This window comes from Micropterus dolomieu, linkage group LG06, assembly GCF_021292245.1.
Source record: "Micropterus dolomieu isolate WLL.071019.BEF.003 ecotype Adirondacks linkage group LG06, ASM2129224v1, whole genome shotgun sequence".
Classification (NCBI taxonomy): Eukaryota; Metazoa; Chordata; class Actinopteri; order Centrarchiformes; family Centrarchidae; genus Micropterus; species Micropterus dolomieu.
The window spans coordinates 6,247,136-6,262,732 of record NC_060155.1 but is presented as its reverse complement, the minus strand read 5'-3'; the positions used below and the strand labels follow the sequence as shown (position 1 = coordinate 6,262,732).

General features: G+C 44.3%; 2 protein-coding genes and 1 long non-coding RNA gene across 5 annotated transcripts in view; 1 reads left to right on the top strand and 2 right to left on the bottom strand.

Annotated features, from left to right (window-relative positions):
- Window positions 1–2,798, bottom strand: part of atp1a2a (ATPase Na+/K+ transporting subunit alpha 2a) — a 33,093-nt gene extending 30,295 nt beyond the window's left edge. For both annotated transcript variants that reach the window (XM_046050933.1, XM_046050934.1), the window contains exons 1-3: window positions 2,492–2,798; window positions 1,487–1,546; window positions 504–707 (exon numbers count right to left, since the gene is read on the bottom strand). In XM_046050933.1, coding sequence (XP_045906889.1) covers window positions 504–707; window positions 1,487–1,546; window positions 2,492–2,503 — 276 coding nt within the window. In that variant the 5' untranslated portion in view covers window positions 2,504–2,798. The remainder of the gene's footprint in view (window positions 1–503; window positions 708–1,486; window positions 1,547–2,491) is intronic.
- Window positions 2,657–15,597, top strand: part of LOC123971888 — a 20,269-nt gene continuing 7,328 nt past the window's right edge. The window contains exons 1-2 of the long non-coding RNA XR_006825321.1: window positions 2,657–2,704; window positions 4,295–4,431. This is a non-coding gene — a long non-coding RNA (uncharacterized LOC123971888). The remainder of the gene's footprint in view (window positions 2,705–4,294; window positions 4,432–15,597) is intronic.
- The window catches only part of mpz (myelin protein zero), a 14,056-nt gene continuing 6,282 nt past the window's right edge, over window positions 7,824–15,597 (bottom strand). The window contains exon 6 of one of the 2 annotated variants that reach the window (XM_046050935.1): window positions 7,824–11,424. In XM_046050935.1, coding sequence (XP_045906891.1) covers window positions 11,338–11,424 — 87 coding nt within the window. In that variant the 3' untranslated portion in view covers window positions 7,824–11,337. Of the gene's footprint in view, window positions 11,425–11,453; window positions 11,733–15,597 lie in introns of those variants that run through there. The other variant, XM_046050936.1, reaches the window with a different exon arrangement.

Here is a 15,597-nt window from a genome sequence, read left to right as displayed (position 1 = left end):
CTTAAATCAGTAACTTGATTAAGAACCTCAACAAAAAGAAGGAGGAAAAAAAGGATTTGTTTTACACAAGAATTTAGTTTGATGTAATGCTGAACATTACATTTAAACACTGATTTGATCATCTTATATGTAATTTTTACATATATTTACCATATGGTAATGTATGGTTTGATGTTGAAAATGTGTTATTATTAATATTGTGACATTGGACCAACCACAGGGATAAAAGCTATAAGCAAAATGTCACAAATTAACAAAATGTTACCATTTCTAAAAGGGTCAAGATTAGAATACAAATTGGCTTTGGTTAAGGTGTGTATATTTTGTCTACATACGTACATATCTATATATGTAAACCTCAAGCCCTGCGTGTCTACTGTACCTGTACCATATCTGTGGCTGTTTTTGCATGCTTTCTGCATCTCCCCTGCATCCTGTGTGTGATTAATATGTAAGGTGTGTGCTTGTACATGTTGGTGCCTGTTTTACCAGCAGCTTCTCACATTGTCATTGGGCGCCTCGTCCTCTGTGGCCACCTGGATGCTGTAGGCCAGGAAGCAGAGGATGGCACCGATCCAGAGCAGGATGGAGAAGCCGCCGAACAGCTGACGGCAGAACTTGACCCACTCTGGGGTGGTGGGGGGAGGGGTCAAGGCGTTTGGACCGTCCCTGGCCAGAATCTCTGCAGCTCTGGCGTTGCTCAGGCCCTGAGGGAGAGCAAATTTTAGGAATGAATGTCTTTCTGCATGCGCTGGGAATCTTATTACAGCACAACGGCCCCATTTTCACCGCGGCTTAAAAAGCAGTTTTACTGCTACAGTTGCAGAACATCAAGTATTCCTGCCTGGCCTATTTAACACCACAAATATAATAAACTGGGTGACTCTCCTCATCCACGGCTTTATGCCATAAAAATATTGATGTACCTTTATTGAATTTATTTTCCTGATTTTATGCCCAATAGTGTCATGGTCTAATTTACAGAAAATCCATGTAAATTAATTATATTGAGAAAATACACAAAGTGGCTCTCTTTCAAGCTTTAGCAGGTTTTTAAATTCTTTACAAGCTTGTGATATTTTTGAAACACCCGAGCTCCTATTTTATTCAAACACTTTTTAAAAATCAGTTTTACTACACCTGCAAAGTCAAACGTAAGGTCAACAGCAAATGTATTTACAGCATAAAGACTTCTGTGATGTGTTTCTATCTGCCTGTGAACGGAATTGTAGGAGTTGTCGCGACAAAGTGTGTTTGAGTGCGTGTGTGTGATTGAAGGGATTAAAGATGAATAAGGCTCAAGGTGAGCTGGGGACACTGCAGTGGATCTAACCTGACCAAAGTAATGCTGGGTCTCAGTTTGGATGTTACTTCCCAGCGCGGGCAAGGAGAGATTACATCTCTGCAGGAGACACAGCAACAACTCTTTGTTGTGTGCTCGTGTGCGCACGTGTAAATGAGAGCGCTTGTGTTTGTGTGTCATTACCCGAGCGAGGTCCACTCCATAGCGTTTTCCCAGGTCTTCCAAGGCGATTCTGTGATCGTCCTGCAGGGATAAAAGGTTCCTTTTTTAAAAAAAAATTGTGCTTGAGTGGAAAAGAAACAGTAAACAGAATCAGAGTAGGCCTAATTTTAATTGCCCAGTAAACTTAAACTTAAAGGGAATTTCTCTTAGATGAAACTGCACATATAATTTTACAGCAATACATTCAGCGTTTTACTATATGAACTGAAGCATGTCAATTTGATTTTATATGTATAAATAAAATAACATTGACATGCTTCACTGCCTCTGCATTGAACAAGAGGGAACCAAAATGTCTGTAGTGAAAATCTGACCCACCTGTGTTTGTGTTTGCTGTAACGAAAAAACACTTAGAAATAAAAACGAGCTTAGTAATGTACGTTGTGTTAATTTGGTTGTTTGGTGGCATGTTTATATTATTATTCCTGCGCAACTGGCCAAACGCCACCTCGAGATATTCCCACTGCAGTTGAAGAGGAGTTTGGTACTGTAGCAACAAAAAAATGTCAGCTACCAGCTGTCAGGATGTTGTCAGTCCCACAATATGAGGCGCTGCTTTCCTCACTCAACAATTAGACGGGGACAAACCCACCAAAATCAACAGCAGCCTCAGAGGACCACAATGAAATGTAGCTGCAGGTGATTTGGCCACAATCAACGACAGGCCCCAGTGCTCACACAATAGTTTGCTAGTTAGGCTTTATTGATATGCCCCCTTCACCCAATATTGATCAGCCATTGTCTGGTGGTTGCTTATGGGATTTCTGGGACAAAAATGTAGGAAATCACCAACTGAAGAAGTACACAAGGCAGACTGACGAAAGTAAAAGACAGCACTTAATCACAAAACTGCTCCTGCTACATGTTGACAGCATCCGAGGCATTCTTTTCTTTAATCAGTCATAGGCCAACTCGAAAGTTGACAAGAGCTGCTTTATCTGAGATACTGCGTGCAGCAAAACTTACCCCAGTTTTCATGGGCGCCGCTTGGCTGCGCCTTGACAGCACCTCAAAGAGCCACAGCTCCGCACAAGACAAAAACTCTGTACTACACTATTGGTGGCCCACAAATTATTCAGTAGCTTTCTGAGTACAAAGGAGAGCAGCCGGAGGGTGGTGGAACAGATAGGAGAGGACAGGCCGGTTTAGAGCTCATCTGCAACTGATGACACTAAGCAGGTTGGATTGCCATTTTGTTTGTGGGCCACTGTTTTCATTTAGAGTCCTGTCAAAACTCGTGTTAGAACTCGGAATTTGTTAACCCCGAGGTGAGGGGAAACTCTGGGCTTTCAGTTCCAGGAAGGGAGGTAACTTAAACTCTGGGTCAGTTACCATGGTAACTTCAACAAACTCCTGCCTCATACAGAGCCACACGCAGTTTCATTTCCTCATTGATTCAGTCGGTATCAAAGCACATTAGTTAGAGGTTTACAGTATGTCCGGATCAAAATCCTGGCTGGATATGTTTGTTACTCAGGACTATCTAAAGTTACTGCTTTAATGCGCTGTGAGTCATTTCGTACAGCAGCAGTTTTTGCCCTCACATTGAACATTACTCTGCATCAAGCCGGTTTCAAGTTTGTTAGAGCAGTTCCACTAAAATGTTTATGCGCATAATGTCTAATCTCTATTTATATGAAGTTTAAGACATGTAGGATCAATGAATGATTATCTCTATCACTCATGATGAGAAGGCTGGCACTGAACATAATTCCTGTTATATTGGAGACAAGTGTTAATATCGTGGTGCAGCTGCAGAATGTTTTTTAAAATGAGCTGCACAAGTTGTAATGTGTGTTGTGAGCATTTCAGTGACTGTGTTTAAATGCACTACATTTGGTGAAGTAGCTGAAATAAAGCCACTGAATGCTGCTGAGCCAAATACAAATTTGAAATCTACTGTATTTTAACGTCTGTCTTCTTCAGTACAAATCACCAAAAACCTTGTCACCAGATCAGATTGCGAGCTTATAGTCATGTCTCTATGTCTTTGATCAGAATCTTTTCTTAGATCTTTTCACCACTTTCTCATCCATTAAGAAATTTTAAGTCTGGCAAATGATAAATTAACGGACAACGCTGAATATAAGTTAATTGGGTTAACTTATTGACACTTTCCCTTGCTCTGACTCAGGTGCTTAAAAATAAACAATAAATGCACAAAGCCAGCATATAGGCTACATGCATTAATATCTCTACATCCACTGGATTAAAACAAAGACGCTGGCTTTTGTTACTCGTTGCCATGGTGAGTTCTTGAACCCATCATGGTTACATTGCGCATTAGCTTTCTGGCTGGCATGAGCCACATGGCAGTGCGGCACATCCTAGTAGATCGATATTCAATAATCATATCAATAAATTAGGTGTCTACTGGATTAGTGGATACTGTGTTGAGAAAAGTTAATGAAAAAATGATGCTGTGGGGCAGAAATACTGTTGTTTTACCACTAATGAGTGTAATTATGTGACATTTTATGATTTAGGCCTACACCTACCCTGAGGCATGTGTAACTATTTAGATGTTAATTAGAGTTATGTTCCAGCGTATCTCCGTGATGCAACTGCTTTTATTTTGGTAATGCATAAATCACAACTTGGTAATAATTGAAGTTATACCTAAGTTTGGACTTACACACGGCTGGTGCAACAGGCTGTGTTTTTGACATAATGCTATTTGGGGAACATTTGGGAGCAGCAGCCATGGACTCAATCACTGTGCAGAGTTAGTGTGGGTTGGAGCAGTGACAGCTTGTTTTTCTTACATAGGCCACCTCCTTTTTCAGCTCATCCAAGTCCCTGTCCTTCTTCCGCTTCCCCCCATTCTCGGCGCCACACTGGAGGAAAAGAGAGACAGATTACCATATACCAGGCCCATAGGCTATCACCCCACACCTCTACAGGAAGTAAGTGGGAAAAGTCACATGCTTGTAGCCACATTGTGCCTACACATTTACATTCATAGCCACGTATTACAACATCAGCGTGAGCACAATGGACTTTGTGTACGCTGGTTCATTTCAATCTCCTGGCACTATTGGCAAATCATTCACTGAATATGGAGGAGAAAATTATTTTTTTTTCTCAATGTGCGAGCTCCTCATTTGCGCGAAAGAGGGTGTGTGTGTGTGTGTGTCATAAACAGTCGGAAGAATGGCGCATCATGGAAATCATCTGCTGCTGTCAGTCTCCTTAGCAGCACGTGTGCATGTCAGTGAAGGAGGGATCCACGGAGAGAATGAGAGGAGAGTGTGAGCAAGTGACACAGTGAAAAAGTAATCAAGAAGAGCCAAAGAGGGAGCACAGAGCCGATGGAGTCCCTGAAATGTGTCTGGCATAGCAATTTCCCCCCACTGTGTGTGAGGAAGATTACCAGCCTGTCCTCCCATAAAGCTAAATGGAATGGGCCTGACGGAGAGAATAAAAACAAAATTACATAATTACCCAAGTAAACAGCAAGCCCGGAAACAAAACTTACTGAGGAGAAAAGCCATCTTCCTGAGATGTTACTGATTTAAAAAAAGAAGGCACACTCAGAGATATCAAGCCCTGCAGACGCGTTTAAAAATCTCAGTATTTTTCCATGATGCATGTCCAGACCATATGCTAGTACATGAGATATACAATGTCGCAGTCATGATCATCCATTCAGTTAAGACAAGAAGGGCTTGAGTGTAATAAAAAAAACAAACAAACAAACAAAAAAAACAACAACACAGCGATTACAACTTCAAAAAAGAATTAAGACAGCTTACCCCTTTGCCCATGCTGGATGTCGACAGGTTATAATGTGAAGGACAGCACTCAGGGGCCCCGCCACAGCTGAGACCTCCCGCCCCCACCCCTTGTGGGGATCATGGTGGCTTTTTTTGGGCATGGCACCCCCACACGAAACATCCTGTTCCCTCTCTTCTTGCCACCTCCTGTCAGGGTAACCTGAGCCATATAGCCCCCAACCCCTACTACTCCACTCCTTTCCCAGGGTTTCTGCACCCCTCATACACCAACTACCACCACCAAACACACACACACACACACACACACATAAAGAGGGGGTTTCTCTGTGTCCCTGCCCCCCTCCTAGCGCACACACACACACACACACACACACACACATACGGTTCCATGGAGAACAACAGCCCATCAATCACTGCTGTCAACACAACAAATAAAACTCATAACATGCAGTATTTGTAGCACACATGACAATGAGGGACTCATTTTGGCCCTCAAGATAAATAATGAAAAGGAAGCTGTTTGGATTCCAAGCAAAGGCTGAATCCTCAGGTGCGTTCGGCAAATAAATCCTGTGAGTAATCATTTGTTAACTGATCCTTAAACATTAACAGTCAACATCACTGTGGTGTTTCCCTTCTGCTTGAATTCAAAGTGACACGCAGCGGGTTCACTCCAACATATTTAGACCATAAGGTGGGTCAGCACCACTGCGCCCACACAACAGATGCAGTGTCAGAGAAAGACCAAATGTCTTCTTATTAGTTGCCAGTTACTTTACAGAGTTGATTTTACGGTCGGACTCTTCCTCCAATGCTTTGCTTCAAGTCCAGGATGAGCTGCACACTTTGAGGTATGTATGAGCCCCTGTAGTGGGCTCCTTTTCAAGGTTCCTGCCATTTTCTTCTCCAACTAAATGTTTTTTTCAGGAGTATGTATTCTTGCTTGTTTGGTTGTCCTTAGAGTTTAGCATATAGCTTTGGCAAAAAAAAAAAAACTTTGTAAACTCTGTGTGAATAAAGTTTTCTTATTGCTGTTCACAAAGATATCAATACACAAATTTAAATGTTAGCAATATAAGCCAGAAAAGTAATCAGGCAGGTCAATTTAAACCTTAATGGGTCAAGATATATCTTGACCCATATATCTTGATATAGAGTATATCTAACTTTTGATATAATACAATACACAATCTTAGCCTAGCTTAGCTTTAAAAAAATAAACTGGACGCAGAGGCAAACAGCTGGCCAGGCTCTGTCCAGAGTTTTAAAATACATCTTCCAGCACCTAAAAAAGCAAACTAACTGACACTTGTGTCATTTGTTTAATTTGGACAGGTGCAGAAACGTTAAAAAAAAAAAAAGTGTGTGAGACAACTTGTGGTTTTTAGTGGAAGTTATGTGCTGTTGCCCGGCAACCTCATGGTGATGACAAGACTCTGGGAAGTCATTTGTCATGAAACAGCTACACAACGTAACCCACTCTAAAACAACAAATGACCGTTTTGACATTTCCGTTAACATATTAGTGAGCTTTAGAGGTGTTGCTAGGCATACTTTTTTTTTTTTTTTTTAAACTTTGAAGACAGCCTTGCTAACTGTTTCCCGCTGCTTCCAGTCTTTATGCTAATCTAAGCTGATAGTCTCTTGGTTCCAGCTCCACACAGACATGACTGATATCAATCCTTTCATCTAACTCTCAGCAAGAAAGCAAATGCGTACCTCCCAAAATGTTTCTTTGCTGACACCAGTTGCACACGCAGTAACTTTAAAGGTCCTATGTGTAGGATCTGCACATTTCTGACTTTGGTGACTCCAAGGTGGCATCGAAACAGACACTGGCAGACAGCAAGGGTCTAAGGATACTGTACTGTAAAGCCCCTTTGAGGCAAATTTGTGATATTGGGGGCTAGAAATAAAATTGGCAGCAACGCATGCCATCACCCCCGCAGCCAGCCATTCAAGGTGCTGTAGCGGAGCAGGTCAGCGAGCATCAGTTAAAAGACTGTGGTTGTAATGTGCGTGGAACAGTTTGATTATGAGACAGAGCCTTTCTGAAAAGGTTATGTATGCTCACTGAACCAAGCCTGCAAGTTAAGTCAGAAAAAATTAAGTGTTCCTGAAAATCATACCTTATTTTGTCACCCTGTAAAATGTGAAAAGGTTGTAAACGGTCACAGAGCATTTATTTTCAGTTCATCATCATTACTTTTTGGTAGCTGGGTAACAAAGGGCGTGATGAGGTGAAAACATTTGAGTCCTCACTTGCTGCCATGAAGCAGACATTTCAAAGTTTTAATTCCAAAACCGAATTGCTTTTGTATTTTGAAAGAAAAACACCTGGTAGTCACTGTTCAGCATTTAAAACTTCCAGATTACGTCCTCTACAATGTTCTTATTGTGTATGCAAATGTATTTGGTTACCTAATTCAAATGTTTCAAATGGTGGAGATCTCATTTTGGAAGGATATTCTTCTTTTGAGAAGCTCATGAAAAATATGTCTTGGCAGAGACATTCGTGACACATTTACACAATGCTTGGAAGTGAAAGGAAGAAGACCGTAGACATTTTCAGATGGGTTTACTTTGTCTTCGGGCGACAACAGCTGCGCTTGGGGCTTTAATATTTATTTACGTTCTCTTTACAACATATTATACAGAGTCAAATCAAATGTGGTTAGTGCTCTGGAATTATCTCAAGCATTAAAATAAATGTAAAAAAAATTAAGAAGCTCCAGTCATTTCAAATAAAGGAAGGTTATTGTGCAACTATGACTAATACAGTTCATAATACATAAAAAAAACAACATTTTTTAAAAGGCATTTTAATGCTGTTTGTCTTATGTCAGGTGTCTGTGTGGCTTTGCTGAAAAAGAAGAAAACATTCTAACTAATCCATTTGACTGGATAGTTTAACAGCGACTAGTGAAACAGATCTCCAGTTATAAAGATGTGGATTTTAGCACCTCCATTCCTGTTATGAGTTTTAAAGGAACATTCAAGTCTACACTATCCACCCTGCATATCAAGCACGCAGATCACTATCCATCTTTGGCTCAGGGTTGGGGAAGGAGCACCTTTAAAAGAAAGCTCTGGGGGAAAAGCAGGCTCTATCTGTGGTGATACATATGGATTTTTGGCTTGGCTTAACACGCCAGATAAGTCTCTTCCTCCAAAGCGTTCTCCCACAGCAAGCACCTTCCTCCCCCTTTTTTTTTTTCTCCCCAGCCACATCGCTGAATCTGAGGCTAACCGAACCCTTATCCGCCCCTCATCTTCTCTCCGACGCCGCACGACAACCTCGATTTCCCTTCGTCTCGGAACAAAACGTGCATCAGAGAGACAGCCACACAGTACCTTCCATAACACACAAGGTCAGAAACATAATGACATATCCCATCGAATACAATTACATTTCTTCCCTGCCTTGATAAACATGTTCCTACATGTTTGCACATGTAAAAAAATGTCTGAATAAACATTATTTGCTTTACTTAGGGTGACATACAGTTGGGTTTTTTTTGCTTTATATCAAATCTCATTTTTAACACTCTTAACTACACACACATATACATAAAACGCGTCGTATTTGTGACCGGAAAAGAGCTAGCTAGATTATAAGTTTCTGTTTGGCGTCTTCAGTGAGAACTAAAGGTGGATTTCTGCCCATTTGTTTCCTTCCTTTGCCAGGAGGGGGCAGAGGGGAGCCTTTTGGCATTCGAACCAGCAGAAAAAAGAACGTAAGGGACTGGAGAAAGGAGGGAAGGCTGGCTTGCCTTTGGGGGAGGTTGCAAGTTGAAGGGCAAGCGTTCGTTGATCATTGGGCAAGTCCAAGGGAGAGGAGAGAAGTCTGAGTTTTAAAGAGAGAAGAAGGACGAGGAGGAGGAAGTACAGAGGAGAGAGAGGGAAGAGGAGCAGAGCATTGAGCTGTAGGCCTGGCATTCAGATAAGGAGAGGCTTAAAGAGTGGAGTGGATTGTGTATAGGCCTTTTCTGTGGGGGAATAATGCAGTGCGGAGTCACTAGCCGACAGGAAGAGGAAGAGATAAAGGAAGCCAAAGACGTAAGGACAGAGGGAACGAAACAAGGGATCGGAGGGAGGAGATGAATCCCAAGATGGGAGCAGAGATGAAGAGGGAAAAACAGAGGAGTGAAGACAGCAGAGGAGGCAGGGAGAGAGGGAGGGATGAAGATGCAGAGAGAGATATCCCGTTACCAGCACGTGTTAAAATAATTAGCCCTGGGGTTGGCTAAGGAGAAACGTGCAGGCGGATTAACTGGACCTAAAATAGCTGAGAGCACGGAAGCTGCACCTCTTCCTGGTAAGCCCTTTTGTCAGCCTCCTGAGTGTGTCCGCCAGCCCTCGGGGGCCGTGACGTCATTGCAGGTCGTCAGTCGCCGGCCGTCAAGTCAACAGCAGACAGCCTCACGCACTCAGGCAACAAGCAGCGCAGCAGGCACCCACCCCATCCCTGCTCGGCTCTTTCTCCCCCCTCCTCTGTTGGCTGAAAAATGTGCAGCTGTTACAGTAAGCCCGCATGCTCTTATAGCGCCAGAAATAGCCCCCTTTAGCCAGGGCTGGGACAAGGCGACAACCTCCATTAGCTCAAATGTGAGAGGATTGAATCACCCCTAGCTCGAGGGCTTGAACCTCTATCTACGCCGGCTGAGAGCAGGAATCATATTTCTCTCCCACTATCGCTCTCCTCTCCTTCTCCGTCTCCCTTTTTCTCTATCTGAAGTCCAGAATGCACTCACAGCTCCGCTCGGTGTGTGTGATTGAGTCGTAAACATTAAGGGGGGAAGATTCAGGGGGCTCTAAAGACAGAGGGATGTCTTTCGGGTTCCTCTTAAGGATGTTATGTGTATAGTTAGGCCTTAAACAGTTTTACAGTTTGCCCAATGAGTGCATATAGGGTCTCCGATGATACGTTGTAAAAGTTATTTGACACCGTTGCCAATGATATAGTAGGACTATTCTTACAGCCAGTGCTGTCTTGAAAGAGTAGAGATAATGGGAAATAATGGGGGTTGCATCAGGCTGGGCAGAAAAGGAGGGAGCAGACTAGAGGAGTGGAGGCAGTCATGAAGAAGTCAGACCTTTATCTATAGGAGAAAGAAAAGGAAGAAAATAGGGAGGGGAAGTGAGAGAAGAAGAGAAACAGGATAGAGCAGTTAGCATATAAATCACTTCTGTAATTTGAATTAACACAAAAGTCAGGAAATTCACAGTGAAAGAAGAAGAAATGGGGTAGTAGAGGAAAAGGATGACGATCAGTGTGAGGAGAGGAAGTTGAGTTTGACATGGTGCCTCTGAAAAAAAAAAAGAAAAAAAAAAAAAGCAAATTGGCTTGTCCCCGCAGCTTGGGATTCGTGATGCGTATCGGACGCACTTGGAGAAAGCTTTTTCGGTGGATAGGATCACAATGAAAGGAACCAGAAAGGCAAAACCAGGGAGAGCAGGTTTTTTTGATTTTGTTATCAAATCCAGCCGTCTTAGGTCTCGCTTCAAATGGCATATCTTATGACCTGACAGAAGTACTCGGGGTGCCGGCTGGTGTAAGAGATTATCACGACATCTTAGATCTCGGCCCATATAGCTGCGTCTACAGTCATCAGCCTGTGACAAGAGCAGATATCATTTGACTCATTTATTCAGGGATTCAGGTTGGCGTTGTGGTGGGTGTAAAGTAGGTTTGTGGTTTAACTCTCCCGCTGTCTTCTTGGTGGCCTTCCCACTCTCTTATCCTCGACAGCTCCCTCCCCCCTTGCCCTCCCCCGCCTTCCTATTGGTCTATTATTTGAAGGTGAGCTGGCTGGCGAGACGGGAGAGGAGGCCAAGTGGTTTGGACCTCCCTTTCCCTTCCTCTCCACCGGGCACCTCCTCCCCATTTTTGCGGGTCAGCTCCAGCTCGATGGTCATCAGCACCCTTCCAGAGCCGTCCTCCCCTCCTCCCCCCACCTTCGCTGTCTTTCTGACTATGGTTCGCTGCTGTTGCTTGGGCTGAGCCTTCGCCATCACCTGGCGCACGGGCTGGAGCAGCCGGCCGGCGAGCCCGCCCCAGCCCCTCCCCGTATCCTATTTCTTATCCTTGCGAGACTCCTGCTTCTTCTTTTCCGAGGCGGCTGCCTTCACCTTGGAGGGGTCGGCGGGAGGCACGGGGCCCTGTGGGGGAGGAGGGAGAGGGGGTCGGGGGGAGAACAGGGGAGGAGAGTCACTTCAGGAGGAAAGGAGCGTGAGGGAAAGAGAGAGAGAGAGGGAGGGAGGGCAAGGGGTGAGATGGGTGCGTTAGAGGCGAGAGGATGAGAGATGGGGTTAGCAGGACGGGCGGAGCTGTGTGAAGAGGACAGAAGAACACATTTAGGAGGAAGAGGTGAGAGTCAGACATACAGAGAAACAGATAGGGGTGAGGACGTAGAGAGACATTCCGTTTAAGGGAGGGGGTAGCAAGTGAGGGGGGGCGGTGTCCAGAGCTGTAAGGGGGTGACAAAACAGGTAACCATGCGTTAGGATGGGACAAAGTGGTAGGTACGCTCCATACACCTGTGACAACTGAGTGACAAATGATCAATAACACACACACACACACACACACACACACACACACACACACACACACACGCACACGCACACGCGCGGGATTTTGCTATTTTAGATACCTTGTGCCAATATCCACATCTTTAAATTGACCTTGTTTGTAGACAAAATAGCTCTTGGTTTCCCTGTGTCCTACTTTACACAGTCCCCTGTAATTATTAATTTAGTTATTAAAAGGCTGTTCAGACAATGGTTATATGTAACCAAGATCATTTATTAACCAAACCCATTTGAGTTAACCTAACCTAATTTGATTTGGCTATTGCTTTACCTCAGATTTAGTGTCATACTAATGATTGCGCTATTGTTATTCAAATTATGTTTTATTTTTCTTTCCTTCCTGTGCTTTTGTGCATAAATTGTGAAAATGCAACGTCTTGTCAGGACCCTCTTGAAAACAAGACGAGGCTGCTCTGGGGGATTATCCTGTTGCAACACGTGTTCCAAACGTTCACCTGTCAACCAAAGTTTATTTCAACCTAGACACCTACTGAGAATGATGACTTTCGCATTTCCATTTTTAACACTAAAAACGAAGAGGAGAAAATGGAATTGTCTGTGGGCTAGCTGCACTTCAAGGCATTGAAGCATGCCCCACCGCATTTAGAGAGGGGTAATGACATTACATGGTAATGAAATATGTGTTTACAATTCATGAAATTGGGCTATTTAATAAATAATTCAATTTTAAAGGGGAATCAATTATTTCTTATAGCTCTTCTGAACCATTTTGCTGTTGCCAAGGTGTCAGGGATTGACCTGTTTCACTGCCTATGCGATATATTTTTTTAAAAAGGCTTCAGCTTCAAATATTCATCTAGCTAGAACTTATATAATTCATCCATTCACTGCCACTCGTTCTGTAGATTGTCTGCGCAGTGTCTAAAAACATCTCTAAGGAGAAATCTATAAAAAGGAAGAGGAGGAACGAGGAAAAAGGAAGTCAGGTGCGACAAATCCATCAGGAAGGACTGGACAGAAAGGAGATAAGGTCAAGGTAACACTTAATTTTACAATAGCTGTATTCCAGTGCATTAACCTGCGAGTTAACCTATTGGAAAGTATCACAAGTGCACAATAATGCGCTGATGGGGTTTAATGAAACTTCACTCTTAGAGTATGCAATGGTTTTCACAGTACTGGGAACTTTTCATACTCTTACACGGGTTGACCTACAGGTCGGTACACTGTCGTAGAGTGTTACAAAGGACAGACAGGGTGAATTGTAAGGATGCTGGATCAGAGGTTTGGAGACTGAAATACTTCCTCTATGCATACATCAGGTTAGTCAACGGTGGAAAGCACACTAGAGGCTTCTTCTAACCACTGAAGCTTCGACTAATAATACCCCACTGATTGCATTAGAAAATGTATCATCTTTAATTATGCACTGTGCAAAAGCAGCACGCACTCTGATAAGACAGCAATTGAGGCGTACGCTTGCTGGCTACCATCCGGCCCAGCGGGGCAGCTGCGCAGCCCATCCGGTGTCATTACCTTCAATCATACTTACATTCTCGCATACGTCTTCGTATCGTTTACCATTATGCATCCCATGGTAGGCTCTGTTTTTGGTGCAATGTATTGCAGAGCTCCCACGCTAATGACAGGGCTGCCTCATAAACACACTCGAGCCTGCTCAGGCAGAATGCAGAGCCACCCTTGTTACAGGGGCTGCACACACTTCAAGGAAAATGTGGGTACAGTGGCAAAACAGGAGGGACCGGTGGGGAGGTAGATAGTTAGGTAAGTGGCTGCATCCCCTGCTGCATACTAAAGAGAGAGACGGTGACAGGTGAGGAGGGAGATTGAGAGGTAGATGAAGAGTGAGAGGTAGTGATTTTCTGTCCAGAACCGGAGCAGATCAGCACCCAGAAGACCTGAGGAGGGAGAGGAGAGAAACTGGAAAGGGAGTGAGGTGGTGGTGGTGGTGGTGAGGATCGACGGAGCGAGAGGGGGAGTAAAAAGGGAAGGGGTTAGGGGGAAACACAGACAGATAGATGCTTCTCATGGTCAGCGAGGAAGTCTAGGCACGGAGAGGCGGGAGGTGGGGAAGGAGAGGAGGAGGAGGAGGAGGAGGAGGATGCGACTGAGGAGAGGGAGACAGGGGACTAGATAAAAGGAATGTGAATGAGAGAGCGAGGGAGTGAGTGAAGTGAAGTGAAGTGAGGGGGGAAGCAATTGGGGGATGGAAAGAAGAATGGGTGGGTTGTGTGTGTGTGTGTGTGTGAGAGAGCTCAGATCGATACCGAGTGCACTCAATTATCATTCCAGTACAGTATGTGTGTTCATTCCTGCGAGCTTTCTTATGTGTGTGGCTGCGGGGTAAACTCCTCTCCCACAACTCCACCTAATGGGGAGTAGCACACACCACAGGGTTCCTTTGTCTCTCGGTCTCATTCACTCCCTCTCCCCACAGCCTTTTGGAGATTTGCAGTGCAAGCCCAGCAAACAGAATGTAACGAAGATGGTGGGGCAAAATTGTGTTGTGTCAGCAGCAGAGCCTCCTAATAAGGGCTATTTGATCAAACAACCACTTATGAGCGCACTATAAAATCCCACGAGTCCTCTGTGTGCGGCGTAGCTTCAAGAGAGGAATCAGCTCCGAGCAAAAATAAAATTTAAGGGAGTGTGAGCTCAGATGGAATATCTGGGGGTTTTTTTCTGTATATTTTTCTTCCAAGCCAAGAATTGCAGGAGAGTAACTGTAAATGACAACATTGTCAAATATTTCAGTGTCCTTTTGGCGGCGAGTTATTTATTCATATATGCACTGTCACCCGCCGCAGGCACTTGAGAGCAACTCACTGCAGCTCAAGAGTAACCTGACAATCATACGACAGTAGAAAGGAAAGAAGAAGACAGAGGGAGGGAGAGGGGCTCCGGCGAGATGAGAATGAGTGCACTTGTTTGAGGTAGGAGAAAGGGTTGGCCCTCACTGGTGCTGCTCCCTAGGTGTGAGCCACAGGGGCGAGGTGGCACACTCCTAACCGCCGGCGGAAGCCTGAAGCTGCAGCTGCTGCCTTAACTTCACATTAGCTTATACCTGTGGCTAAATGACACGCTGTCACAGTGACACCCTTGATCTTTCGTCTCTGATATCTTTGCATGTCTTTCATTTCAAAGCTGATTTTTGATTTAGGAAAACGCCTTGAACTTGAAGTCCCCTGACTTCACCCTTTTTTCATTATCAGCATGCAAAGCATACAGTCGATTACAACAAACCCCCGCAACCGCCCAGCCCCCACATTACCCTGTAGTAATCAAACAGGACTTGCCCTGGTGCCTTGTGTTCACAAAAGAATACACGCCACCAAAATGTCTGATTAATCCACCACTTGAGGCTATCACACTCCCATGAGGAACAGAGGGAAAAAAAATACCCCAAATCCTTGGCGTGCAGCAGTGTAAAACCACTGATAACAGCCCGCACCATAATAGGCCCAGTGATTTTCATTTGACTCCCAGTGAGCAAAATCAGCAGCTCTCGTCCATTTCCCCACTGCGAGCAAATCACAGTCTCCATTCAATACAGCAATAGCATTAGGGCCGTGACATGGCCTCAGCCATTTCACACTCGCTGGTTTGATTTTTGCCCTGTGGCTGTTTACTTGCACCGTGCTGTTTGGCCCCCCTGCGGGGGCGGAAGGAGGGGTGAGGGCCACGAGAGAGAGAGAGAGAGAGAGAGAGAGAGAGAGAGAGAGAGAGAGAGAGAGAGAGAGAGAGAGAGAGAGAGAGAGA